The 27086-nt window shown below is 41.3% G+C and overlaps 1 protein-coding gene across 7 annotated transcripts in view; it reads right to left on the reverse strand.

The window, feature by feature from the left end:
• LOC102507727 (schwannomin-interacting protein 1) overlaps positions 1-27086 on the reverse strand; it is a 141042-nt gene that overhangs the window by 3066 nt on the left and 110890 nt on the right. For all 7 annotated transcript variants that reach the window (XM_032485422.1, XM_006190437.3, XM_032485433.1 and 4 more), the window contains 5 exons: positions 23796-23914; positions 6180-6297; positions 4909-5106; positions 3880-4003; positions 1342-1435 (listed from right to left, as the gene is read on the reverse strand). In XM_032485422.1, coding sequence (XP_032341313.1) covers positions 1342-1435; positions 3880-4003; positions 4909-5106; positions 6180-6297; positions 23796-23914 — 653 coding nt within the window. The remainder of the gene's footprint in view (positions 1-1341; positions 1436-3879; positions 4004-4908; positions 5107-6179; positions 6298-23795; positions 23915-27086) is intronic.

Consider the following 27086-nt stretch of genomic DNA (forward strand, 5'->3'; position numbering starts at 1 on the left):
GTCTCTGCTATCATAGGCAAGTCACAGTGTTTACAATAGAGTTGACATATTTTTCAGAAGAAGCAGGTGCTGGTTGTATATTTCACCACGAATTTCCCATAATCTTAACCCCTATATGCAAATTTCTAACCCAATAAAAAGGGATGCGTCTTGTAGTTGTTGGTGCAGTGCCTGAATACACCTGTAAGGGCAACAGTATTATCTGAGTGTTACTGTGATATCTCACATGCAGGCAAATATACTAAGAAGTTAGGAGAAGACCTTCAAGGTTTTTGGCTTTTTTTTTAGGGGCAAGGCAATATAATATCCAAAGCATATGAAACAGAGTGCTGCCCATAGATCTTTAAAACCAGCCTAAACATAGTTCTGCAGTATCTATTTTGCTACTATAACTATTTCTGTAACATTGCATTTAGAAAACCATTTTACCCAGTGTTACGCACTGTGAAGAGGTCCCTGCCATGGGTGCTGAGAGCATTTTTCACTACATATGTTTTCAAGCTTCTCTTGGATGGTCTGGATCATGTGGTTAATTCCTTATGTTATTGTGACAAGCAGTGTTCTTTCTTTCATTGGGAGCCTTCAACTCTCTGAATACCATTTCTGGGATTAACAGGAATTGTTGCCTAAGGTTTAAAGACTTCCCATAAACTTTCTCAGAACAGGTAACGTAGTAAATCTGAGAACAGGGATGCTCACAGTATTTCATATACTTTATATACTTGGCTTTTCCACAAGGAAAACTACAAAGAAATGCAAGATCTTGATCAGCATTAGCCAAATTTCCTTATCCTCTAGGGAAGAAAGCATTCTTTACCTCTTTAGAGAGAGGCACTTGGAGCCAGTCCCAGCTAGAAACGCACATCTTGGCGTTTCCCCATAGTGAGAGCAATCTGGTGGCACTGGTGCTGGGGAAAGATGCCAGTGTCCCTGCCTTCTGGGCATGGCAGATGTGATCAAGAGTCAGGTCACATAACAGCAAGGGCCACTTGGTGGCACCCACCACGTGCTGGAATCATGCCAGCATGGGATGGCTTAGGGCCGACTCCCCAGGGGATAGTCCGTCAGGATAAAGTCTTCCCAGGCCAGAATTGCTGACCTGATTTAGGTGGGGGTGTATGACGTTCTAAGGCACTGACCATCCATCACAAGCAATGCATTTGGATAGGAGCAGCTTTGGCTGCTTCCCTTCCATCTAACCAGCTGACACCAGCAGAGATTAGGCGAATTACTTATGGAAGAAGGGAAGAAGTTCTCTAGAGCTCACTCTTGCCTTAATTCTTAAACTTCAGACCATCCCAGGCTTCTTTCCTTCTTTGGAAAGGGTGAGGCACCACTGACCTGGTCAAGTCTTCGATGTCTACCAGCATGGCGTCCTGCTCCGTGTGCAGCTCATCTCGGATGAGAAGCAGCTGGACCAATTCTTCATTCAAGCCTGGGGCAAAGAAAAGAGAGCATGTAGAAATAGACACAACTGCATCTAAGTCAGGATGTATAGCTACTTATGGACCATTCTATATGTACCATAGATACACCCATATATACAAACAGCTAAACATAGCAGGAAGGCATTTTTGCTAAAATTCAGAGTTCCTACATTAGCTTCTCACAAGCCCAGGAGAAGTCACCAGTTTGAGAACATGACTAGTTGGCATAATTACAGAAGTACTGGAAGAAAAGGAGGATGAAGTATCTCCAATTACATTCACATTATAAAGTGGGAAAAGAAATTGTTAGCTGTTAGGAAAATAGCTTGTTAGAAGAAGCGGGATTTTGTTTTGAAGAAATGTGAACCAAGAAGGCTAGGGCATGTTAAGTGTTCCATCGTTCATCTTCCGGATGCTCCTCCCACACCGAGGGCTGCAGGGCACCCCTGCCCCGCTGAGACAGCGCCTCACCAGGCGCCCAGCAGGGGCGGAAGGCACCTCAGGGATTCTCAAAGGCTTCCTGGAGCTGAGGGAAGGCGCAGCCTGTTCTAAGAAACGGTAATATCTGAAGATATTGGAGAGCCAGATGTGTAAGACCTGAAGAAATAACCCCTGAGATCTCGGACAGTGGGTACCAAGGAAGTTACTCCCTAGGACTGACACTGGCAATAAAATAGATGGAAACATTTCTAGTCTTTCTGAAATCAGTGTACTAGGTTAATCTGGGCCCTATCCTTGAAAAATATGAACAAACCAAGGGTTCTCTTGCTTTTTCCCCTCAGAAGGGCTGAGAATGAAAGCTTCTAGGTTTGGACACATGGACACATGGAGGGTAACATTCATTTAGCAAGAGCTCTGGGCCCAGAAACAAAAGAAAGGAAGGAAGCATTCAGCGAGGTCCTCCTTGGAAATGCTTTCAGAGATCCTGACCTCAAATAATGCATTTATTTGCCTGTAGTTCAGACTAGTTTTCAATTTTAAAAAAGGAGAAAAAAAAATCAAAGAGGTCTAAAATTTCACCTACCCCTGAAAAGGACTAGATGGCAATGTTATTATCTAAAAGTCTAAGGAAGATATTTCAGTGGTAAAATATCAGAAAGCCTTTTAAGTCCTTGAAAGCATAACACTCCTAGTAATTTATTCTCAACTCAAATTAAAATGTAGTAGAATTTTAAAAAACCCTGTGAATCTACAGTTTCTTAATTAAAATGTTAAATCCTTTCTCTTGACTTTAAAACTATACTGAATGTATTAAGTTGCCACTGAATGCATCCAATTTTATTTTTTTTCGAGTGGGTTCTTAGGGTAGCTTTTTAGTCTGGCACCCAGTACAGCGCCTGCATAGTGTATGAGAATGTTTTTCCCATATGAAGTTTTAAATGTTTCATTATGGAAATTTTCAAAATGATACAAAAGTAAAGAGAATTGTTCAATGAACCCCCTGCCCCATGCATCAAGCAGCTTCCACAATTACCAACTCATGGCCAGTCTTGACTCATTTGTCGCTCCTTCTCTTACAGGATTTTTAAAGCAAATTCCAGGCATCATATAACTTTATCTGTAAATGGTTCCGTATGTATCTCTAAAGACAGGGCTCTTTTAAAAAACTTACCATAACCGTAATACCTCGGTCATAGGTGAGTAAGTAAATCTTTAATAAAACATTCAGTCAGTGGTCAAATTTCCCCACTTGGCTCCTAAATGCTTTTTTGTAGTTGGTTTGCATTTGGTTGGCATGTCTCTTAGGTGGTTTCAATCTATAAGCCATGGGCTGTATGGACTCATGTTTCTGGAGGCTAGAGGGCTCATGAGTTCAGCTGGACTAATCACTCTGCCTGACTGAGCATGCTCTCTCCTTCACTGGCCCAGCACCTGCCCTTCTCTGCACAACCCAGCACTTTGAGTGAGTACTATTCACTCACCGCCCCCAACTTCCAGTAGAAGTCCTTCTTATTCTGGGGGGAAAGGCCCAGTCTTTCTCACTCTATAATTTACACATATTGGTCACACATGCTTTCACCACCTGGAGTCCCATGACATAAGTCAAATTTGATTTGATGACTCAGAATGAACATATATACAAGTCAAGTCAAGAGTCTAACTCTCCAATAAGTGACTTGTAAGTACTAAATCACTTCTATAAACAGGTAATTCGAGCTAAATATATGCCAGGCACTCTGCTAGGAGCTAGGGATTTCATATTAATAAAAAGGACCCCTAAGCTGTGGAACCTTGAAAAATTCTTCAAGTTTCTCAACACTTTACAGTAAAAACAGAAACATAATCAAAAGGAGAGCCTCGTGATTCTCTTCCTTTTCTTGCAAGGATGCAGGAAGACCCCAATGAATGGACCCCAGTGAGGACCCCAAGAAACTGAATCAAGGAAGCAGTACTATCCATCCCGACATATTTTACACTTGATATCCCATTTTCCAGCACCTCTTACACTTACTTTCTATCTGGGAATGGAGATCATTGACTATGACTTGTAGCTGCCCGATAGTCATGTCTCTCAGGTCAGTGGGCTTTAAACTTCTTTTCATCAAACATTCACTTATATGAGGCATGTGTGGCAGCTGAAGATACAAAGGGAAGAAATGGAGGCGTGAACAGAGCAGCAAGCGCACTGAACATACGACCCAGCTTTCTCCTAAAAGTCCCACCTTCATTCACCCACTTCAGTTCGGGTTTCTGGCTTAAAAGCTTTCCCAGTCTGACTTTTCCAATGTGAGGCCCTCCCTACACATTGTCTAAGATGCTCTCGGCATCAAAATGGGACACGACTCAAATCAAAAGCTTCTGGACTGCTCTTTAACACAGGCCGTGACAACTGAGAGTCTGTTATGATATCAACATATGAATTCCCAGGGAGCGTAAGTAATATCAATCACACGGACAAAATCAGTAATATCAGCAAGTTACTAGTTAATACCAGGCTGCAGGCACTGTGCTAAGTGCTCTGAACACTTTTCCCACTGAATTCTCACAATTGTGCTCTGACACAGGTGTTATTCCCATTTTATAGGTGAGAAAACTGAGATGTGCCCAGAGCCCCACAGCAGGTCAATGGCAGAGCCAGACTTAGGCTCCAAAGCCCAGGGCTCTTACCCACTCTGCCATATTGTCTTCATTGAAAAGTGGGAACAAGAGCTAAAGCAATAGTGAGTTTGCCACAGCAACGAGCTCTGAAACTGAGGTTGCTCTGAAGGAATTAAAACACTCCCATGATGGGTAACATTGCTCCTAAGACACACAGCAGGCAGGAATCAAGAGCAAAGTTTACTTTTGTGAAATCTGTTGCATATGTATCCTCCAGCCATACAGACGGAAGGAAAAATAAACAGATATTTCTCAATGACAGTACGTTTTACACACTGCCTTGCAGAAACCCAAGTTTGCATAACTCCGGGAAAGGACTAAGACAGAGCCAACCACTTGGAGTCACCAAACCCTGGCTTGCGTTAAGGCATTCGCTGCTTACGAGATCAGCGACCGGAGACTTTTTCCTGTTCTGTTTTTCCACTTCTACTTGCATTTTGGCCATTGGTTTGGCCATGGCAAGGGCCATTTTGGCTTCAGCTTGCAATTTCTTTTGCCTTGTGAGGAAATCCATGTCATCCAGGGACTCGGATTCTTCTTCAGTAGTGTCTCTATCGGAATAGGAAGAACTCTGTTTGCTCTGCGAAGGGAAAAAGAACAGCCCTGAGCTTTCCGTGCCAGGTGCCATCTTTGGGGATGGGCTACGGCGTTCCCTGAACCCTCTCTCAGAGCGGCCAAGGGCCCCCTCCATCAGCGCGACTCAGGTCTCAATTTGATCTGTAGCAGTTTCAAGTAACATTTGAAAAGAGAGTTTCTTCCCTCAGTGTCAAAAATTGACTCTGATTTTAGCATAAAGAATAGCATAACTAATCATAGGGAGACTCTGCTTATGAAAACCTTGAGACATTTCTTTGATTCTTACTCCAAAACTTTCCTGAAGTGAACAGACACAGTAAAATATTTAACCCAGAGCAAAGGTGATGGGTTGCTTCCTGGAGCGGGCAGGATCTGAGATGTCCAGTGAAGTTCTGATGTGGCATTGCACACAGTGACCCACATGGTTTCCTGCGAGTTGGTCTCTGATAAGAAAGGTAGACAGACCTCACAGAAAGGAAAGAATTTCAGCCATCGGCACCTGGGGTCACTGAACTCTCTTCTGTAATATGTGTGCAAGGAACAAGGAGGCATTGCTCAATATATACTACCTTGCTGGTTTCTCTGAGCAACATCTCTGTGTGCTAGCCTTCCCACCCCTGTCCCGACCCCATCCCCTACCTTTTAAAATGTGTCCTGCTGCTAGTCTGTGCTCATGTTTCTTTCTCTTTTTTAATGGAGGTACTGGGGGTTGAACCCAGGACCTCACATATTTTAAGCATACACTCTATCATATCCCCAACCACCCTGTGCTGATTATTTCTAAGCCCAATGGGGAACGATTAACGTACAGCATATTTTCCTTTACAATTTTTAGGGCCTATGTGATTTCTTTTATAGTTTAACATGAAAGTAGCTGCTAACTTTATCAGAGCTTATTACCTTTCTGGGATCACCATTTTGATTTTTCAGTCACTGCCAGGTTTTAGGAGTGTGTCACGTCAAGAAACGTCACGAGACGTTTCTTTTTTAACCTCTCCAGTGTTTGTTCCTGACTAACCACAGAAGAGACGACGCTGAATGACCAGGAAGGTCCTGAGTGACGGCTCTGGGACTCACCATGGGAGACAACGGGGTGTCCAGGCTGGTTTCGGTCTTGCTGTCGTCAGCATCGCTGTCCTTATCGCTGCCGCTGTCGTTGACGAAGCATATCTGCAGGTTCATCCCACTCTGCAGGCTGGGCAGAAGCAGACAGGACACTCATTCCACTCGGCTGTCTGTTATCTGGCAGCATCCAAAAGAGCTGTCTGGCTTTGCTAACAGAGAGTCATTTAATGAGCCCTTCACATGGAGAAGGGAGTGACCAATATTACCCCCAACTCAGAAACGGTCACTTCTACTAGAGGATAAGAAAGATAATTTGATAAGTTGATAAATGATAAAATTATAACCTTTACTCATATTGTATTAGTTTTTTTCACACACAAATTCATGTTGGGTGAAAAACAGTTTAAGGTCACATGATAGCATCCAGCATAACACCAAATCCACAGCTGGTGCATAATAAAAATGTGTTGAGACACTGAGTTTACATTTCTGTCGAGGAAGATGAATGGGTCCTCAGCCAAATAAGGCTGCCTGGTGTCATCCAGTGTCCTGTCCCATGGGGACAACCCAAAGATGCTCATTAGAGCTGGCATGCTTTGGCCATAGCTCTCCGGCGAAAGGCTCCTCCTCCCCACTACCCCCACAGAATAGGGTTGTCTGAAGGAAAATTTTATTTAAGGCAGTTGCTGAAAGCCAACTGAAAGGGCTCATTTACGTCATTAAGAAAAAAACACACTGGAGGTTCACTCAAGAGAAACTTAAGAAAACCCCCCACCCAGGCAGGAAGGCACAGTGTTGGAACATAGCAAGGTTCCACAGCTGCCTCGCGCACAGAGCCTCAGAGGCAGAGACGTCTTGGGAGCTCATTATGCTTGTGGAGAATCTGGGAAGCTCCCAGAGGGATGTTGTTGGAAATGTGGTCACAAAGGGCCACCTGGCTGTGTATCTTCTATACACGTAGCCAGGCTGTGGATCCAACTCTGTGTCCTCACCTTCGTTTGAAGTCGAACCCATTTTATTACTGTTTGACAACAAAGGGTTTTTCAAGAAGTCCTTTTCTTAGCATCCCTAGTAGCCGCAGTCATGCATGACCTTAGAGAGAGAAAAGCCCAAGGAGGCTTCTAAGCAGCAAGGGATCATAAGGAGGCTTGTGCCATCCAGGTTTATGGCAGCGGACGCTGAATCTGCCCTGGTGTTATCACTGTCACAGCGAGAAAGGCAAAAAGCAACTCCTCTGATAGTTGACATTTGCGTTGGCTTTCTTTCTTTTTTTTTTTTTTTAATTCCACTGGGTTGGGATGCTCTGTAGAAGATATCACATGACTCATTTAAAGCACTTCTTTGATGAAAAACAATACAGAACCCAGGAAAAGCAAATGTACTGATTTAACACAGGCACCATCATTGTTACGTGTTTGTACTGCCATCTATTGTTAACTTCTATAATTACTGCTAGTCCCAGCTTACCTCCCCAGGAAGGAAATGCAGCCTTTCCCTCAGCAGGTCCAGTTCCATTTCCTCCCTGCCCTCCTGAGCAGCCGAGGGGACCCAGGTCCAGGGCTGGGCGCAGAAGCCAACAGGTTCTGCTGTGATCAGCTTAGGGTGCCTGGAGTCAGTGGGACTTAAGTTTTGAATCCTCACTTCTTTCCCTAGGCACATTGCTTTATGACCCTCAGTTTCCTCATCTGTAAAATTGGGAGAATAACGCAGTGTTTTGTAGGGAGAATGAAAAGAGCTCAGAGCTGGGCACAGGGCAGGTGGTCCGTACAAGTTTATTATTCCTGCCTCTCTACTTCCTGAAAGCCCAGAGGAACTCAGAAGTTTAGAGGTCATATGACTTTGTAAAGGGCTCTCTGAGGTCACCTACTTGAATACCTGGCCTGGTCACAGCAATCCCTGATGCCCAGCTGACTTGCTGAGAGCAGCCTCGAGCTGACTTTAACTGTTAGGCAGCTTGGACTTTTACTGAGCTGGAATTTGTCTCCTTTTAACTTTCTGCCATTGGAATATTTTTCCCCCTGGGAGAAATCTAGTATGTTTGGGTTACCCTTTGATCCCATATAAATTAAGTTTTAAAATTTATTATCCATAGTTGATAAAAAAAAAGAACCCCAATTAACCCATTTTTAACAATAAAACTCAAGACCCATAGATGGAAGATAGTGGGAAATAAAAGTGCAAATTAAAGCCAGCCAGATTTTAAAGTCGTATTTTAAAATAAAAAAAGACATGTTAAATTAAACCTAATTTTAATCTAGGATTGTGTAGCATTTCCTATTTATTGAACAGCTAAAGTCTTGCAAAGAAGTGTCTGGCCACTATATACACAGATCATAAAGACATAAAATAACCCACGATGCCACTGCAAAATAAGGTTTAAAACATCTAAAGCTATATATTTTCATTCTAAGAAAGTCTGATCATAAATTCTGTTGTTCTGCCCTCAAACTGACCTTTGTGCTAAGGATCAACTCAGACCTAAATCAACCATCCCACACAGCATTTCTAAGTCAAGAAAGGAAAAGGAAAAAAAAAAAAGGGAAGGATTTAGTAGTCGGAGTGAAATGAAAAAAAGCCTCAGGTAGAAACTCAGAAAGTCGCCTTAGTAACACATTATCACCGTGGGAAACTGAGCAGAGCTTCTTACAGGGTGAGACTTCTAATTCCTCATGGCGGTAATCACCAAGAATGTTACTCTCAGGAAAAGGAAATTATATGACATAACAGTTAATAGTTCAGCGGGGATTTTAGTAAAGACATCTTAAAACGGACTCAGGTTTCAAGAAGGATTTGTTTGCCTTTAGCCTTTAAGCGGGTTTTAAGATGAAGGTGGCTTTGGGGAAACCCAACCACAGCTCCCAAGCAGAGGCCTGGCTTTGGGGTGAGTGGGGCCACCTGGAGCGGCTGAAAGCCTCTGAGCCACAGGGTCCAGGAATGATAACCCCTGTTCCAGGCCCCCTCCCACCCTGGGGAGGCCTGGCTGTTCTGAGGTTGTCACTCCAGCCACCTGGAGTCCCGGCCTCCTTCCCTCTCACTGCAGTGCCTCCAGCCTCACTTGCAACCAGGCTACACAGTCTGGCAGAATCCAAGCTGCTGGGGAGCGGGGTGGGTGGGTGGGGGGTGGTGGCTAATTGACCTGGAATCTCTCAGGCACCATCTGAGGTGAAAACAAAACACAAAACACAAAACACAATCCTCTTCTTGTTAATTACTGATATGATTTAAGGTAACCAATTCCAGGTTACTGGATGTTTTGAGTGGCATTTGGCAGAGTGCTATATCAAAAAGGCTGCCTAACGTCTGCCTTGCCTGTGGATTTTATTTCTGGAAGGTCTGCACCCTGGTTACCCCAGAAACCTCTGCTCCTCAGGCCATGAAAAATCACACTGCTGCCCAGAGTTACTGCCAAGGAGCCCGTGGGTCTGGAGAGGGGTGTTCTGGATGGCGAATGCTCAGAAACATGAAAAGATAAAAGACTGTGTCCTGGATGTCTCAGTGTGAGTGGAAGTGGCTTTCTGAGTGACAGTGCCTGCTGGCCAGGAGCGGGAAGGCATTTAGTCAAGAGGCTGTTCAGAACCGACGTCCGCTTGGCATTTACAATGAGGAAAACTTACTTTGAAAATACTTGTGCTGAGTTCCAACTACCATTCCTGGAGATATTATTAAAATATGCACGGAATTGAGACTGGGAGATGGGAAGATTTTAACTACTAAGAGGATATATCAAAAACCTATCTGCATGGTAATATGATTTGGTATCAAGATAACACTTTTTTCAAAATACAGGGACAAGACCAGTTTCCTCCCTGAGACCAGTGATGTGATGGTCTTTAAGTCTGCTGGGACTTCTCGTGGGGCAGCAGCACTGTGAATCTGGCCTTTGTCCTCTGCCTTGGGTTTCAGTGACTGGGAGGGCCCTGGTCTGATGGCCAGCTCCGAACCCCAGAACTGTCTGGGGTTTTTTGATTTTAGAAACAGGAGTCTCCCAGCACCAGCTCAGACCACAAGTATCCACACAGGCATGGTTAAGGTTCTTCGGTTTTATCCCCTGCACCGCCTTTATTTAACTTCACTTGAATGGTTGCATTGATTTTGAGTTTAAAAGTGCATTCACAACATCCTCTCCTTGGGCTGTACGACCACCAGTGGATTATGGGCAAGGCAGTGGCTACTCAGCGAAATCAGATAACCTGCCCCAGATCTGTGACAGCCTGATTGTAAAAATGGCCCCAGTTCTTCCCCTGCATCTGGTCCCTCTGTAATATGACCGCGGCTTCTTCCATCGAGAGGTGGAGCCTATTTCCCTACCCCTGGGCTGGCCTCCTGACTTGCCTTGGCCAACAGAATGCAGAGGAAGTGACCGAGTCCAGTTCCGAGTTTCCCCGCAGGGAAGCCTGCCGCTGCCCACAGAAAAGTCCAGCTCAGCCTGCTGGCAGATGACGGACTTCATAGCACAGAGCTCAACTGACCGTTGCCCCAACGGAAGCCCCAGGCACCTGAGAGAGCTCAGCCAGGAGCACCTTGCCAACCTCTGGCTGATCGCAGATGCACGAGTAAGCCTCAGGCGAGTCCGGCTCTGATCAGTGGCAGAAATCAATGCTTATGATCGTGTCTCACTGATGTGGCTGAATGCTCATTACACATCATTACTGTGGCAACAGATAACTGGCACAAGGTCACAAAGCAAGAGACTACAGGCTGGCCCTCTGGTTTTTTAGTCCAGTGGCCTTTACCCTATACTCCACTTAATCTCAGGTTTGGATTTATTAGATCTTGCCTGTGATGGCAATATAATTTTAACAGCATATTCCTCCTGTAGTTGCTTAATTTTAAGGCAACCGTATGGCTTCCTTCAGACACGGAGTGAGAGGGAACTTCCAAATGCCTATGGATTTCAAACGTGCCTTCCTCATCATCTGTCCACAACCAGTGTGGCTGTGAGAGCCCCTGGCCCAGCCATGCCATTCATTACTCAGGATCCCTAACTAGTTTGTGGCTGGGCTGTTAAAATCTATTATTTCTATTTATTTTAATGGGTCTTTGATGCATTATTCAAAGGTTTTCTACATAATGAATATCATCACCCATATTTTATACCATTATCTTTTTCTGTTTCATGAGAATTTCAAAGAGGATGAAATATAAAATGTGGGTTGTAATTACCCAACGGTAGCTATAAACACATTTCATTTTTCAAAGGAATGGCCATGAAGAAAGACTGGGAACAGTTGGGGCTTGGTTAAGTTCTAATATACAGCACATGTAATGGTATCTCTTGTGCTGAGGTGAGTTAAAATGAGGTGCTGCTACTCCTTAATAAACTGTAAAATACCTTTTCCATCTCCCAAACCTTGCTCCTTACTCTTCTCTCCCCTACTGACTGTTTCATATTAACATCTACTGTGAGAGTTACAGAATTACCATTAAAAATACAAAAGGAAAGGCAAAGTTTCTGCTTCCCAATATTTATTGTGAAAATACACTGCTATTTCTTATTTTACATTAGTGGGTTGTGTTAACTTTCTGTTGTTAAAGAGTGTGTAATGCATGGGATGATAATTTGTAAAATTAAACAAATTTGTATTGAAGTATAGTACAATATGATGTAAGTTACAGGTGTACAATATAGTGATTCACAATTTTTAAAGGTTATACTCCATTTATAGTTGCTATGAAATACTGGCTGTGTCCCCTGTGATATCCTGTGGCTTGTTTTATACCTAATAGTTTGTACTGCTTACTCCTCTACTCCCGTACTGCCCCGCCCCCTTCCCTCTCCTCACAGCCATCTCTCCTAGGTGTCAAAGGTGGTAAGCACTAGCTTGGGTTCTGTATCTGTGAGTCTGCTTCTTTTCTGTTCTATTCACTAGTTTGCTGCGTCTTCTAGCTTCCACATATAAGTGATATCATACAGTATTTGTCTTTCTCTTTCTGGCTTACTTCACTTAGCATAATGCCCTCCAAGTCCATCCACGTGGCTACAGATGGCTAAATTTCGTTCTTTTTTATGGCTGAGTTAATTTGACTTAAAAAAAAGTGATATTCATATAACAGGTACAAAGATTACTGGTCTAACATACATCATCACACACCCAAAAGTACGATAAATGAGTTTTATAACTATATTAGAGAGAAGGGGGATGCTTAACTGTTCATTCATCCATCCATTTGATGATCAGGCAACAACATCTCTGCAAACCAGCCCCACGGCACCGATCAGCCAGTGCTGAGTCGCTGCCTCCCCTCTGGCCAGGGCACAACACCCTCTAGTTCACTACAGTCCTACCTATTGCTTTTTCTCTGGGTTACTTCATTCCTTTACGTTTCTTGCTGGCCCCTGGGGGCACTTTATAGTTCATGCCCCCTGTATTAAGTGGATGCACAGTAGTAGTTGATCCAGAAACAGAAACCAGGTCCTCTAACAGATACCAAATGCTTGGATCATTCAACCACAACGTACAAAGAGAAACGTGGACCATATAGAGCACTGGAAGAGAACTCAAAAAATGCTAGACACTGTCTATCTTATGTATGGGAAAAGGAACACTTTCACTCACCTGGACATTGACTCGTAAGTAAGATGTTAATTAGGAAGAGTGAATGAGTGGGGAACTAACTGCAGAAGGAGGTCTGGCGCATGGCGGCGGGGGGGGGGGGGGCACAAACGCAGAAGAGGGATGCAAAGCCGACCTCCAGCAGTTACGTGCCGAGAGAGGTTAATGGTCGTTCCAAACTATGTGTTAGAGAGGGGACTGGCTGGTGGAGAGGCGGGTATCGCGTCTATGTCCTGTCCCCGCCCCACGTCTACAGGACTCAGGCTTTTGGCTTCCCCACCAAAAGCCGAGGAAGGCAGCTCCAAAGGCGGCTGAGTGTGAGCGGCCCTGTCTGGGTTTTCTTCTCCTCCTCCTGCACACCCTTTCCTTCTGCTCCCTTTTCTAAGGCTTGTTTAGTCCTGGACCTTCTGTCTGTACTCGTTCATGTGAGAGCTGGTAGGCAGCCAACTCCACGTGGCCACAGAGCCTTTTCACTGCTTAAGAAAAGGGGAGAAAAGTGGCCCAGCCTTCACCAGCTTTTCTCTGGCGGAGCAGCAGCCCCTGCAGCCTCACCCGATTCTCCAGGGAGCTATAAATACTTGCATTCCTCAGACAGCTGTTGGTTCTAATTTCACATCAGTGTCCAGTTTCTTTACTAATGACCACTTACATAATTAAATTTGGAATTATAGGATCTTAATGTTAAAAAATGCATTTTCACTGGAAATATTTTCTGCATGAATTGAAGACCAGAAATAAGGCCTCTTCTGATATTGGAATAATGATAAACAGCCATCTCTCCCAGATGCCAGTTGTGGCCTGCTTTCATCTTAATTAAAGCCAAATGATTTCTAAGCAATCCACATTCTGAAATAAAAAGACTCCCCACTTTTGAGCATCTGCTATGTTGGGGGCACTTCACATATATTACCTCTAATCCTTGGGTACACATAAACTATTATGACCCCCATTTTACATGGGAGAAATCTAACGCTCGGAGGTTAAATTTTACAAGGTCACAAAGCTGGCATTTTATTCTAGGAGAGTGTCTTGAGAAGCCAGGGCACTTTAAGAATGTTAGAATAAATTTCTGAAAGGAAGAAAAGAAATGGAAGAAAAAAAAGCAAAACAAAAACAAAACAAAAAACTGGGAACAACTCCAATGTCTAACGTCTAACAACAAGAGATTAAGTACATTATGGTAAAATATATGAGGGACCATTACGCAGCTAGTAAAAATACACATGATAGAACAGTTACGAGTATGGGCAATGTTCCTCATGTGCTGCTAAGTGATAAACAAAAACAAACAAGCTAAAAACAATAGGTATAGCATGGGTTCAACTCTAAACAAAAATATGAAGATATATGCACAGAAAAAGTGGCTGGAAATATACCTAGATTTTTTTGGTGGAAGAAATTCAGATGACTTCAAATTTTTCTGAGTGCCTCTGAGTTGCCACGTGTAGGCATTTAGCAGGAATTAAAAAAGGAAAAGGACAGAAAAATGGGCAAGTTGATTAGCGCTTGTGTGTTGCAGAAAGGTGAGTAGGATTAAATGTGTGACAGCTGGAAGAGGATTGCTGCGGGTCTGACTCAGACAGTGTCTATGCAGGGATCGTGACTCACATATGAGTCAGGCTGGGCTTTTGTTTCTGGCAGGGTACTGGCGGTGGGAGATCCTCTGAGAAGGCAGTAAGAAACACATTCTCTTATAAGGGAACATTTCTGGGGATGGACTCTTTGATTCAACTGTTGACATCTTCCCAGCCCAGTCTCTATCTCATTCCCCTTTTCAGATCTGCACAGATTATAGACTCAAATGTAACTGATAATACATTTAACTGTTTGTATTTTCCAAGCCAGCCTGCCTACTTATTCTACCCAGACCAGACAGAGTTTACACCTGTATCTGCCAGACCCGCTGATGAGTTTCCACTGCTGGAGCTGAAACTCGCTTGTCCCCTTCCCAACCTGAGACAAGGTTCACGTGGCTGGGGTAAAGACGTGGTGGTGGAAGAGTCAGGGCCTGTGGATGTTTCTGAGGGGTGTGGGTGTGGTTGGATCTGGTGAAAAATCTTAATTGCAAATTCCTTCCCTCTCGTGAACACTGACTCACTGCTTTCACCACTTTTTATGTTCATGTTTTAAAAAATGCTGGGGCTCCCAGAGTCAGTTTCGTTCAAAGATAATCTGTTTCACGATTTAGTTTGTGGTCATTTAAATTCTACGCAGCCATTAAAAAGAATGCAGAGATTTACTGAATTGCAATGATTCTGTGACTCGTGGTTATATTCATATGTGGCCATCTTTAAAGTCAGGATGTGCCTCCCAACCTCAGCCACCCAGGCTGCTGGTGGCATGACTGCTCTGCTGACCTGTAACCCCATCAGCCAACGAACGAGATAAGGACCACTGAGGAGGAGGTGGGCTCTGGCAGTGGACCATTCATGACCTCTGATATGAACAAAAAGGCGCCAGCATCAAAACTTGCAGAATAGGGGACAGTGGCTTGGAAGGTGCTGCACAGCACCTCCTCATGGCACCAAGGGTGACACTGCGGGGAAAGCAAAGATGGACAACTCTGAGGGGAAGTGGTTAAATGGAGAGCTGGACTGTGAACATGAAGAGGGTTTAGGACGACTTTAACCAACATATTTCACTTTCTCTTCTTTCTTTTTTATGCCCAAAAGACACATTGGGATAAAAATGTATATCCAAATAAGCCTAAAATTACTAAATAAATAACTAAATTTATTTCAATAACTTAGTTAATTTCAATAACTAAAATAAAAATTTTGAGTGTTAAGGAGGCATGTATCACCATTTAATTGGCAGTGGTTTTCCAAAGTAACTTTCCATGGGTTTTTTTCCCCATGTTATTTACTTATTTTTTTCAATTGAAGTATGGTTGATTTGCAATGTTGTGTTAATTTCTGTATACAGCATAGTGATTCAGTTACACATATATATTCTTTTCCATGTTTTTTCATTATAGGTTATTACAAGCCACTGAATATAGTTCCCTGTGCTATACAGTAGGACCTTGTTGTTTGTCTATTTTGTATATAGTAGTTAATGCATGTGATAATCTGAATGAGAATAATCTGAGGGGCACAGAAAATTTTACAACATTGAACAAAAGGGTTGGGATAAACTCCAGATGACACAGCTCACCTACAGTCAGTGAGGCTGTTCTCTAGTAGCAGTGAGAGCTTTTTTCACCTCTCAAAGGAGCTGGTCTTCATATGAGCTGTGTGTGTCCAGACACATATGTAGGACCACTGTCCAAAGGGAGTGCAAATTGTGGTAATAAAGTCATGACAACTTGTCAAATAAGATGCACGGATGAAAACAATCATTCCTAGAAGTTCTTTTAATTAAACATTTGGCTGTCCATTGGAGTCATTTTTAAATATAAAATGCAGCCCTGTGGCCTTTTTCTTCCTGTCTCCCACCCTTTCACAATAGCTCTGACAATTGAATTCTCATTGGTGATAATAAAAAAATTCATAAGACAGAGTACAGCTGGTTATGCCTCGAGCAAGATGTCAAATTTCGCTTGCACAAAATTAATTGCACCTAATTAAACTGGGGTCATTGGCATTATTGTAAAGTGAGGCTATTTATTAGACAAAGAAAATTTAACAAATACCAATTTGCTTTGCTTTCAGGTTTGTAAAAGAGAAGAATGGCTTCCATAATTAAATTTGTTTTGCCATTTTAATCTTATTACTCCTCAAGTTTTGCTTCAATTTTAAAATTGTGTAATATTTTAGAATATTGGAGGTACTTCTTGGAGGAGGGCATAAAAAAATGACAGGTTTTCTGTAAATTAACTTTTCAAATAGTAAAAAAGAAGAATTTGTAAACTACCATTTCCAATGACACATACCTTGGAATTACTCATATGAAAGGTTTTCTAAGCAAGTAATAGTACACATGTATGAGATTAATATGAAGTTTAAAAGGCATGTTGCATGTTATAAATAGGTTGCCGGAATATGCACCTATTACTCCAAGAAAGCTAATTTCATTGCGATGAAACAGGACAGCCTCTTCTCACCCATGCTGGGTATATATGACCACCACTCCGCTTACTTCTTCCAGGAAATTATGCAAAAGTTATTACTGTTAGAGACAAAAAGATGATTCACTTTCCTGGCAAAATGATGCTGGTTTGACCTGTGATTCTGTGGCAGATTATATATTCAGATTCTCAGCTCCTCACATTCAAAACTCCTATGAATTCAATTTCCTTAAAGGCTCTCTAGATCACTGTTACCAGTCCTGGTGATACCACTCTCTGGGCTCTGGTACCTTCCCCCAACCCTGCCCCCGGGACCCAGCCCAAACACAAAAGAAGGTGGGGGTAACTATTATTGGTCTTGTCTCAGCCGTTCACCAATGAACCTATAAGAACAAGAAAGAAATGAGTTTTGACTTGGGGATGTTGGAATGACTGAGATAAGCAAACAGTGATCATTATTCAAACCAGCGGCTCAGAAGTTCTCTGGGGAATATGTTTTCCACAATCTTCACAACATATGGAGAGAAGGGTATAGCCTTTTCTAGGTTACACCATCCCGTTGCATATTTTATGAATAGACTGTATTCGATTGTATTTCTTTTTATATGCGTGTAAATAAAATCTATCTTGGGCAAGGGAATAAGAGAAGTGAGGGTCAGGTTTATTTTGTGGTTACTCCGAGAAAAGAAGAATGGAGAAGGCAGGAAAAGTTTTCTCCACAATGTCAAATCAGGTTGTAATGTTTGAAAAATAAAAGATTTCCTGGATGTCTATTACTAATGACAGCTCTGTCCTGTGTTCTAGCAGCCAAGCCAGTTTCCATTCCTTTAGTAACACTAAGCTTTCTAAACTCAGCATCCTATAGAATGCTGATGCCAGATTAATTGGGTCAATGGAAAACTATTTCATGGAAAAGTATTATACTAGTAGTAAGAGAAAAGGCATATTTATTTTCCCCAAGAACGTGAGTAAATCGAATATTTCTTAGAAACCTTATTTCAAAAATAGGTCATTCATTTTTCTCATTTCCTTTTAAGCTTTTAGCTGAAACATTTTCAAATAGAAAACACTGACAAAGGTCATACAAGCTCATTTTGAAAAGGCTGATTATGTGCGGATTACCAAATTCAGAAGAAAAATACAGTGCTTCCTAAATTTGCCACATTTCAGTATAAGTCAAATTTAATTAGTTGAGTTATGAAGCAACATCAAAACTTCTTTTGCTGCAGTGTTGGGCATGAAGTGCCTTTATGGGATTATTGTAAGCCCAGCTTACATTTAACAGCTTGTCACTCTTTTAAAAAGTGCTTTAGGAGACAGCACCAAGGAGAAAAATTCAGTGGGGCTGAAACCCAAAGGCCAACTGAGAAGGACTTAACACTCCAAGAGCAGCTTAAACCCATCTTCCCAGAAGACCCTCACGCTACTTTACAATTTCTCACATAATGTGCATGAAGTTAAATTTTACAGGTAAATGCACATCCTTTAAAATGCACAAATAGAACTCCGTTATTCTGCCGAGGAGCCCACTTAACTGGGGAGGCCCTGCCTTAAAAGTCAGCTTAGCACTTCAGAATCCATTGCTTGGCCAATTCATTTTAAGTCCTCAGCCTTGTTTAAAATTGAGTACTGAGCTCTTGTAAATAGTAAATTCATCTAATATTTACCTTATTTTGATTATCTAACTGATTCAACACGTGCTTCGGCATATTTTGGAGTGCCACATCAGTGACCTCAGATTTCTAATATCCCTCAAGTACTTGAGCGAGAAAGAGGTAAGGTATTTCGAGCTCAGTGAAGAATTTCAGATACATTAAGAAAACATTAATTCTAATAGGGATGAAGAACACAGGCTACACAATTGCAACTGAACATTTCCTAAGGCTTTTCTCCTGCACGATGACTGGGGAGGGAGAATGACAGTCTTTGCAGACTTCAGATTTACAGGGATAGAGTGATATTTGTTAGAAACATTGTCTCATTATTAACCTCATCCTAAAGGGGATCCAGAAAGTAATCGTGTTCTCCGAGAGGATGATCTCATCCCAGAGTGTGGAGATGAAAACATCTGAAAGAACAGGATATAAATAATCTCCCTTATGGCGAGTCAACAAGTGTAGCTTGTTATGAGCTACTGTGAAGTACATATGCGCTCAGAGAGCAGTGCCTCCAAAGAGGGGGGATGACTCAGTGATTCTCAAATTCTTCCCCACCAGAAGAGTTTCAGGTGGGCTCTGAGGGCCAATGGGGGAGGGATGGTGAGGGGCACTGGAGGTGGAGTAGAGCGGCACTAAAGGGAAAGGTGGGGGGGAGGCATTCTCCAGGCAGGGACACCCCAGTCTTCTCCTTCAGAGTCAGAGGTCTGCTTTGTTTTACATACATGATTTCTGCCAGGATTTTATTCGCAAAGGTATTTCTGCTATTAAAAATAATGAAAACCTCCATGAGACTCCTACTTACACATGGCCTATCAGATACAGGTATTGATCTACTCTCTCTTTTGAAATCCTACTAAAATAATATTAAAGAAAGAAAGAAGGTATAAACCTACATGGACAAAGAATATGTTAAAGGAGACAATGGCACAGAGAAGAGTTTGAAAAACAACTGGAAGACACAATGCAGATGGATGAGAAGTATTTTGTAAATTGCAAATAAAACATTGTAAATAAAATCCAATACTGTCTGAAAAAGATTAATACCCCTAACCAGTTCTGGTTTATAATAGGTATGCAAGGGTTGTTTAATATTTTGAAAATCTATAAATGTAACTCATTAATAGATTAATAGGGTAAATCATATAATCATTTCAATAGATGCAGCAAAAGCATGTGATAATTTTAAATACCTATTCATGATAAAAATTCTCTGTAAATTATGAATATAAGGGAACAATGTTAATCTTATAAACAGTAACAGTAAAGAAAACAAAATTAACATCATAAATGGAGAAACATTACAAGCATTTCATTTACTATGAGAAATGAGCTAGGGATTCCAGATACTGCCATTTATTTAATTAATTAATTAATTAATTAATTAATTTAAATATAGTTGCTTTACAATGTTGTGTTAGTTTCAGGTGCACAGCATAGTGATTTAGTTATACATATACATATAGGTATATATTCTTCTTCAGATTCTTTTCCATTATAGGTTATTACAAGATATTGAATATAGTTCCCTGTGCTATACAGTAGATCCTTGTTACTACTACCATTTTTAATCCTCAGTATTCCAGGGTACTTATTGGTGCAATAAAATAAAGAAAGAAATCAGAAGTATGAGGATTAGAAAGGAATAAAAAAAAAAGCTGCCATTTTTTTGGTAGATGATATTGTTTTAAAATCCCAAAGAAGGTACAGACAACTTTCTTAGAGATAATAGAAGAGTAGAGAAATAATAGGTATAATAACAACAAAGTGGCTGGATACAAGCCCAGTACACACAGTAAGTTGCAGTGAGACAGTAAGAAAGGATTATCAAAGAGAATTTAAGATAATACCAGAAGAGCAAATATCTAGAAATAAACAAAACAAAAGATATACACTATCTCTAAATGGAAAATTGTACAATAGACTCATAGACATAGAATACAAACTTGTGGTTGCCAAGGGGGCGGAGGGTGGGAAGGGATAGATGGGATTTCAAAATTGTAGAATAGATAAACAGGATTATACTGTATAGCACAGGGAAATATACACAGGATCTTATGGTAGCTCACAGAGAAAAAAATGTGACAATGAATATATATATGTTTATGTATAACTGAAAAATTGTGCTCTACACTGGAATTTGACACATTGTAAAATGATTATAAATCAATAAAAAATGTTAAAAAATGGAAAATTGTAAAATGTTATTAAGAAATATTCAGTAAGATAAAGGAGAGACAGGGCATGTTCATGGATAGAAGATTTAATATTGTGAAAATGTCATTCTCCCCTAAATTATCTACAGATGCAATGCAATTCTATAGTCAAAATCCCAAGAGTATTTTGCTGAACTTGATGTACATCAATGTACAGTATATACAGAAGTGGTCTGTCAGGTCACTGAGTAAAAGAGAACTGTTTAATAAACATGATGGAAAAAACAATCAAGTATATGGAAAAAGATGAAATGAGACTTCTCCATACCGCATCCAGAAACCAACTCCTGGTGATTACAGACTTAAAAAACAAACAAACAAACAAACACTTTTAACTCAAAGTAGGAAATCTAGGTTAATGTCTTTGGAACCTTAGGGTAGGAGATTTTTTATATAAGACACAGAAAGGATTGACTATAAAAGTTAGATAAAAATTAGTATATTAAAATGAAGAACTTCTGGTCATAAAAGACACATTGAGGAGTGAAAAGACAAGTTACAACCTGGGAGAAGACGTTTGGCATGAATACAACATACTGAGGATTAGTATCATACTAAAGAATTTCAATAAGTCAATTAAAAAACCATAAAGAATCCAATAGAAATCTGGACATAAGACCCAAATAGACATTTCACAGAAGGAGAAACAGAGATGGTTAATAAACACAATGAAATACCATTTGATATCTATTCAATTAGTAAAATGTAAAAGAAACTGGCAATAACATTAAGTGTTAGAAAGTCTACAGATCCACAGGATGTCTGAAACTTTGCTGGTAGGGGTGTAACTTGCACAACTATTTTGTAGAACAGTTTGGCATTATCTTCTAAATATGAAGATTCATGTATTTTCCTAGTAATTCCACTCCTCGGTGGAGTAAGATACACTTGCACATGGACAGCAGAAGACATATACAAGAACGTGGATAAGCAGTATTGTTTATAAGATCAAAACCTTTGAAGCAACCCAATGCTTATCATCAGATGAGTGGTTAAATAAACTGTGACACATTCACACAGTGGATATAAAATAGCAGTCAAAATCATGGACTGAAAAAGGGGAAAATGGGGCCATTTAAATTTCAGAACAAACACCACAATTTTTCAGGTAATCATAGTTTACTGCATGGTTCAGCGTGAATAATCTATGATCTTAGTAATGTAAGACTGAAGAGTTATTTGACCCCAAATTATGAAATAATTATACAGGGAGGAGGGGGGAGGTATTTAGATACATCTGTGGGAGAGCTGCAAAAGAGAGTTAAATCCAAGTTTTCTTCACTTGGTAGTCAATAGATGGTTTACAAGTAAAAGCTAAGAAGATAAGCATTTTACTCAGAGATATAAATGCCAGCAGAAACAGCTAAGGAGTTAAAGGCTGTTATTTCTGGAGAGAGAGATGAGGATGGCAAGGGATGGGACCAGAGACTGTTACTTTTATTTTGTGCTGCTATTATATATTCTGTAGTTAAGATTAATTCTACTTTACTTTCAAAGCCATATAATTTACACACACATATAATATACACACACATATAAGCCATATAATACACACACACACACACACACACACACACATGAAACACAGACCTCCCATTTGGACCAGATGGATGTGACACTGATGAGCAGAGAAATGGAGTTTCTAGAAGAGGACTTTGTGGTGCTTTGGGGAACAGGAGAGAGCAGTGGCAGAGATCTTTAAGACTGTACGGTCCAATCTTCTCATTTTACAAAAATGAGGAAACTGAGGAATGGTAAAACTAAGTGAATTATTCAAGTCTCAAAATTAGAAGCTGATTAGGACTGACTCAGGTCTCCAGGAGCTCTTCCTGTCACATCCGCCTGGGAGGGGAAGGAGGTTCTTCTACGGCACAGGGAAAGGCTGACCTTCCAGCTCTGGAAGGTGTCCACATGACAAAGAGTGAGGGAATCCTGAGACGGGCTGGCACCCACACCCAGCTGAGGAAGACATGCCTCAATACTGCATGGCCAAACCACAGCTTGTGCCCAAGGCACCAACCCACCCACAGTGCCTCCTAAACACGCGCGTATGTGAGCGTGTGTGTGCTTTCCGATTTTTGCTGATTTAGATAAGTCTGTAAGGATCAGAGAGAAGTATGAGGCTTACTGGTAGCCAGATAAAATACTAAAGTGTCTAATTCCTGGCCTCAAACGAAGGTAAGAGTGGAAATTTATTGGCCAAATTAATGCATGAATAAATGCTTATCATTTGTCTCCCATGCTTCGCTTAATGTGGCAAATATACCAAGTATTTACACAGGGGATATTTGTTCTTAGAGAACCCAAGGCAAGACACAGACATTTGGGGAGGGATCAAGAGAATGATGACAGATCTTCATTAAAGCAGTGTTCTATGTGCTTGATCATTTGGAATACCTGTATTTATGATAGCTAATTTTGTAGACTGTCTATACCCTCCCTAATCAAAGTGTGACCTATGGACTGGTGGCATGGACATCAGCTGGGAGCTTGTTAGAAATACAGAATCTTAAGCCCCACCCAGACCTATTGAATCAGAATCAGCATTTTAACAAAATCCCCGGGTGGTTCATGTGCACATTAAAATTTGCGAAGCTATGGTCTACAGCCCTATTTTCTAGGTAAAATTATAATTTTAATATATTTTAATTGGAATTAGAAGCTACACAAAATGACCAATGATATCCTGGAATCAATTAAGATCAAGAAAAACCACCTGGAGAACAGATTAAGCTCTGTAATAAACATTCAGTGATCAAAGTGGGGATTGTATTTCTCAGCTACCAGTCTTCACTGCAATCAGATGTATCAGAGGGGTGAGGCTGGATGCCCTGGGACTGCTTAATGGGAAATCTGGTGGTCTGCCACACTCCTCTAGCATCAGGGCTTGCTTAAGAGTGTAGCCTGATTCCCTCAGCACAGCGCAAAATCAGAACTGTGTCTAGGGAAAAAGTGAAATATAGAAATCTGACCTCAAATAGCTGGGCAAATGGGCCCCAAATCCCCCAAACTGAAAACCAAAAACAAAACCCAACAAACAGTTGGGGAGGGATCTGTCTAGTATCCAAGTCAAGGCGGCAGTATTATGGGGGGAAAATACTCAAGGATTTAAAGGATATTTCTTATTAAACTTACAGTCAGATGACAAAATCCATTAGGTACATATCAGAAAATCAGCTCAAAAGAACACTCACCGGGAAGAAAGGCTTGGCTTCCCACTTTTGCTACAGCTGGTATAAATTCCTGGGCCATCATCAAAGAAGCTGCCAAGTGCCAACTTCTGTCGGATAGATTCTCTCTCATTCTTCTGTGCCTAAAATTTCAGGAAAATAAAACATGCCGATAAGCAGGCAGATACAGCACAATCATAGGCAATTTAACTGCTAAGTTTCTTAGAACTGTAATATTAGACAACAAAAAAATAAACAGGTCACAGCACAAAAGCATCTGAATTATTATGAGCTGAAATTAAACCAGTCTTTCCTGATTCCACCTCTGTGAGCAATTTCAATTCTCCAGAGCCCTTCACTAGTCTCAGAAATTACCATCATGGTACTAACTGACCTTCACCAGGTGAGAACCACAACTGACCCTTGAACAACACAGGCTTGAACCGCTCAGGTCCATTTAGAGCAGATTTTTTTCAATAATAAATATTACAGTGCTACACGATCCCTGATTGGTTGAATCTGCGGATGGGGAACCACATATACGAGGTCCAACTATAAGTTATAGGCAGATTTTCGAATGCGTGGAGGATCGGCACCCCTAACCTGGGGGGCTGTCAAAGGGTCACCTGTAGATTATTATGTGTTATAATCTTCTTCTTACGTGCTAGATGTGACAGAGTAGTCGTGGAGGGCAAGCACTTTGTCCTAAATCAAATCACCTTTATCCCAAATGTGGCCTTTCTCTGGATCTTGTCTTCTCTCTCTTACATTGTCCCTTCAGTCCACTTTCTCTGTGGCAAGAACATCAATTCACTCAACCAACATGTACCAAGCCTTTGGGAGAGGCAGGAGCTGCGCTGTGATGCCGGAACACAGCCCAGGATGGATAGACACGGCCCCTACTCCACCCAGCTTACAGTCGTGATGTTTCTGTTCAAGAGTTATCCTGATCTCACCGGGTTTGGATTCTGAGAAACCCTAACATAGTGCCTGGAATAGCTGGAGGATTCTAATTGGACCCATCTGTTTCATATTTTGAAGGGAAGTCAGGTCGGTGTGCATAGGAAAAGGATTTGGTAAACTATACTACTGGGATAGTGTGGATATGTTTACAACACTTGGCTTCCCATAAAAGTCCCATAAAAACTCACCATGCTGAACTTTTAAACCCTTTAAACAACAGGAGAGAAGATTAAACATGATTTCCTTAGTTAAAAATAAAACGATAAAAAACAAATACAATGAGTTAGAAATCCTGGGGTGAGAATGAGAGTTTGGTTTTCAGTTTTGTGGGATGAGGAAGTCTGTGAGAAGCACCATTTGATGTTCTGAGCAGGGGGCTGAAGACTATGCAGAGCAAATTATATCACAAAACCCAGCTCACGTGAATGAGTGTGGCTAAGGAGCACACGATGGCCCTGGACTCCCCCAGTAGGAGGTTCTGGAGCCACATTTGCTGCTACCAGCACCTAGAAGTTACAGTAAAAGCTCTGAGCCTTCATCCGAGCATCACTGTGTCAGAGTAATGAAATGCACAACCTAGTGGAAGGGCGGGCTGACAGATGGCTTCATCTCATCCCAGGTGAAGGGCGGTGGACTGTAGGTTAAGGCTGCTCTAACAGGGTAGTTACTAGCTACAAGTAGCTATGCACATTCAAATTAAAAATTAACTAATTAAAATGATAAGTTCAGTCCCTCAGTCATACTAGCTGTGATTCAAAAGCTCCAGAGCCACAGCTGGCTGGTGGGTATCATACTGGATAGGGCGGAATAAAATATATGACAGGATAGCACCGCTAAGACAATGGTTCCCAAATGTCAGCGTCAATAGTCAGCATCAGAATTTCCGGCAGAGACTTTAAAATGCACATTCCCACCGCTTCTCAGCCTTTTGGCTAAGACCAAGTGTAGATACACACCCTGGGCACTAGTGCCAGATACTGTTTCAACAAGTTTGAGAACTTCTAGTTCAAGGAAAGCTCATCTCTATTCTCGTTTTCTCTAACATTTAAAAATTCTTGAAAAAAATAAAAATAAAGACTCTTAGATACCACAAGCATTCTTTCAACTTTCATACTTAGCAATTATAGCTACCCATCTATATAGATATGCCCCCATTCTGGCATACGCCAATGGAACTGTGTCATACTAGGAGCGTGGGGTGTGTGTGTGTGTGTGTGTGTGTGTGTGTGTGTGTGTGTGTTACAGCCACAAGGTGAAATGCTGTTTTTATACAGATATAGACGTGATGTTGATTTCTTGTCGTTGCTGGGCTAGTGCGGCAATGAGCCCTGAGAAAGTAACCATGAGGTTGTAAAGGGAAGTGAGAACTGCTTTTAATTTCACTTATCACTTGCAACCATACTGCTGGGAACCTTAATTAAAGCAACCCGCCCTTCAAATATGCAGGGCTGGTACTGGGGATGGTCCTGCCAAAACAGACCTACCACACTTGACATCTTTATTTTAAACAAATCCATTTCAAAATCCCCAAATCTGCGGGGCAGATTTAATGTCATCAGTGAACCTGTTTCTCAATCCATGTGACAGACAAAAACAGATTCTCACTCAATGTCCCCTACAGTCAGAACACTGTTGAGTGGCATGAAATCTCCAAATATAAAATCAGTGGATAACAACATGAGTGTTAATGACTAATGTTGTCCAACATTAGCCTGGGGTCTAGAAGAGGTTTTATTTAAAGACGACGCCTATCTCAGGTGTGGAGGTGTGAACGCAGCCTTGATTCTGCATCTGTCTGTCCTGGTTTACTTGGTACGCTAAAGCCACAGATAGTGGAGAAAGCCTTAAAAATATTTCTATTTGCACCAATTACAATTTTTTTATACTGGAACACTTCATGAACAGTTTAAAGAGAACTGTTTTATAATACACAATCTTTCCCCTTCTCTTCTTGTCTGGATCCCACGGAACAAATAAGAAAAGCTTAAAGAATATACAAGTCACCATGATCCCACCACTTAGACACAGATCATCGCTAACATTTTGGTATATTTCCTTCTAGTTTTTTTTTTTAATCTTATGTGTGTATTTTCCCCTTTTTTCTTTAATAAAATTAAGATCATACCATTTATTATATTTTGAGAATTTCCCTCATTCATACAAAATTCTTCACAAATACAATTTTCAATGGTGCACATCATTCTCTCCTACGGAATTATGCTCTATTGTTAGCTATTTGGGTTGTATCCAAATAAAAATTACATAGAAGTTAGTATTTTTACATAAATTCCTGCCCACATGTCTGATTATCTCCTCAGGATAAGTTCCTGGAAGTGGAATTACCAGATCAGC

This window comes from Camelus ferus, chromosome 1 (genome assembly GCF_009834535.1).
Source record: "Camelus ferus isolate YT-003-E chromosome 1, BCGSAC_Cfer_1.0, whole genome shotgun sequence".
NCBI classification, from domain to species: Eukaryota; Metazoa; Chordata; class Mammalia; order Artiodactyla; family Camelidae; genus Camelus; species Camelus ferus.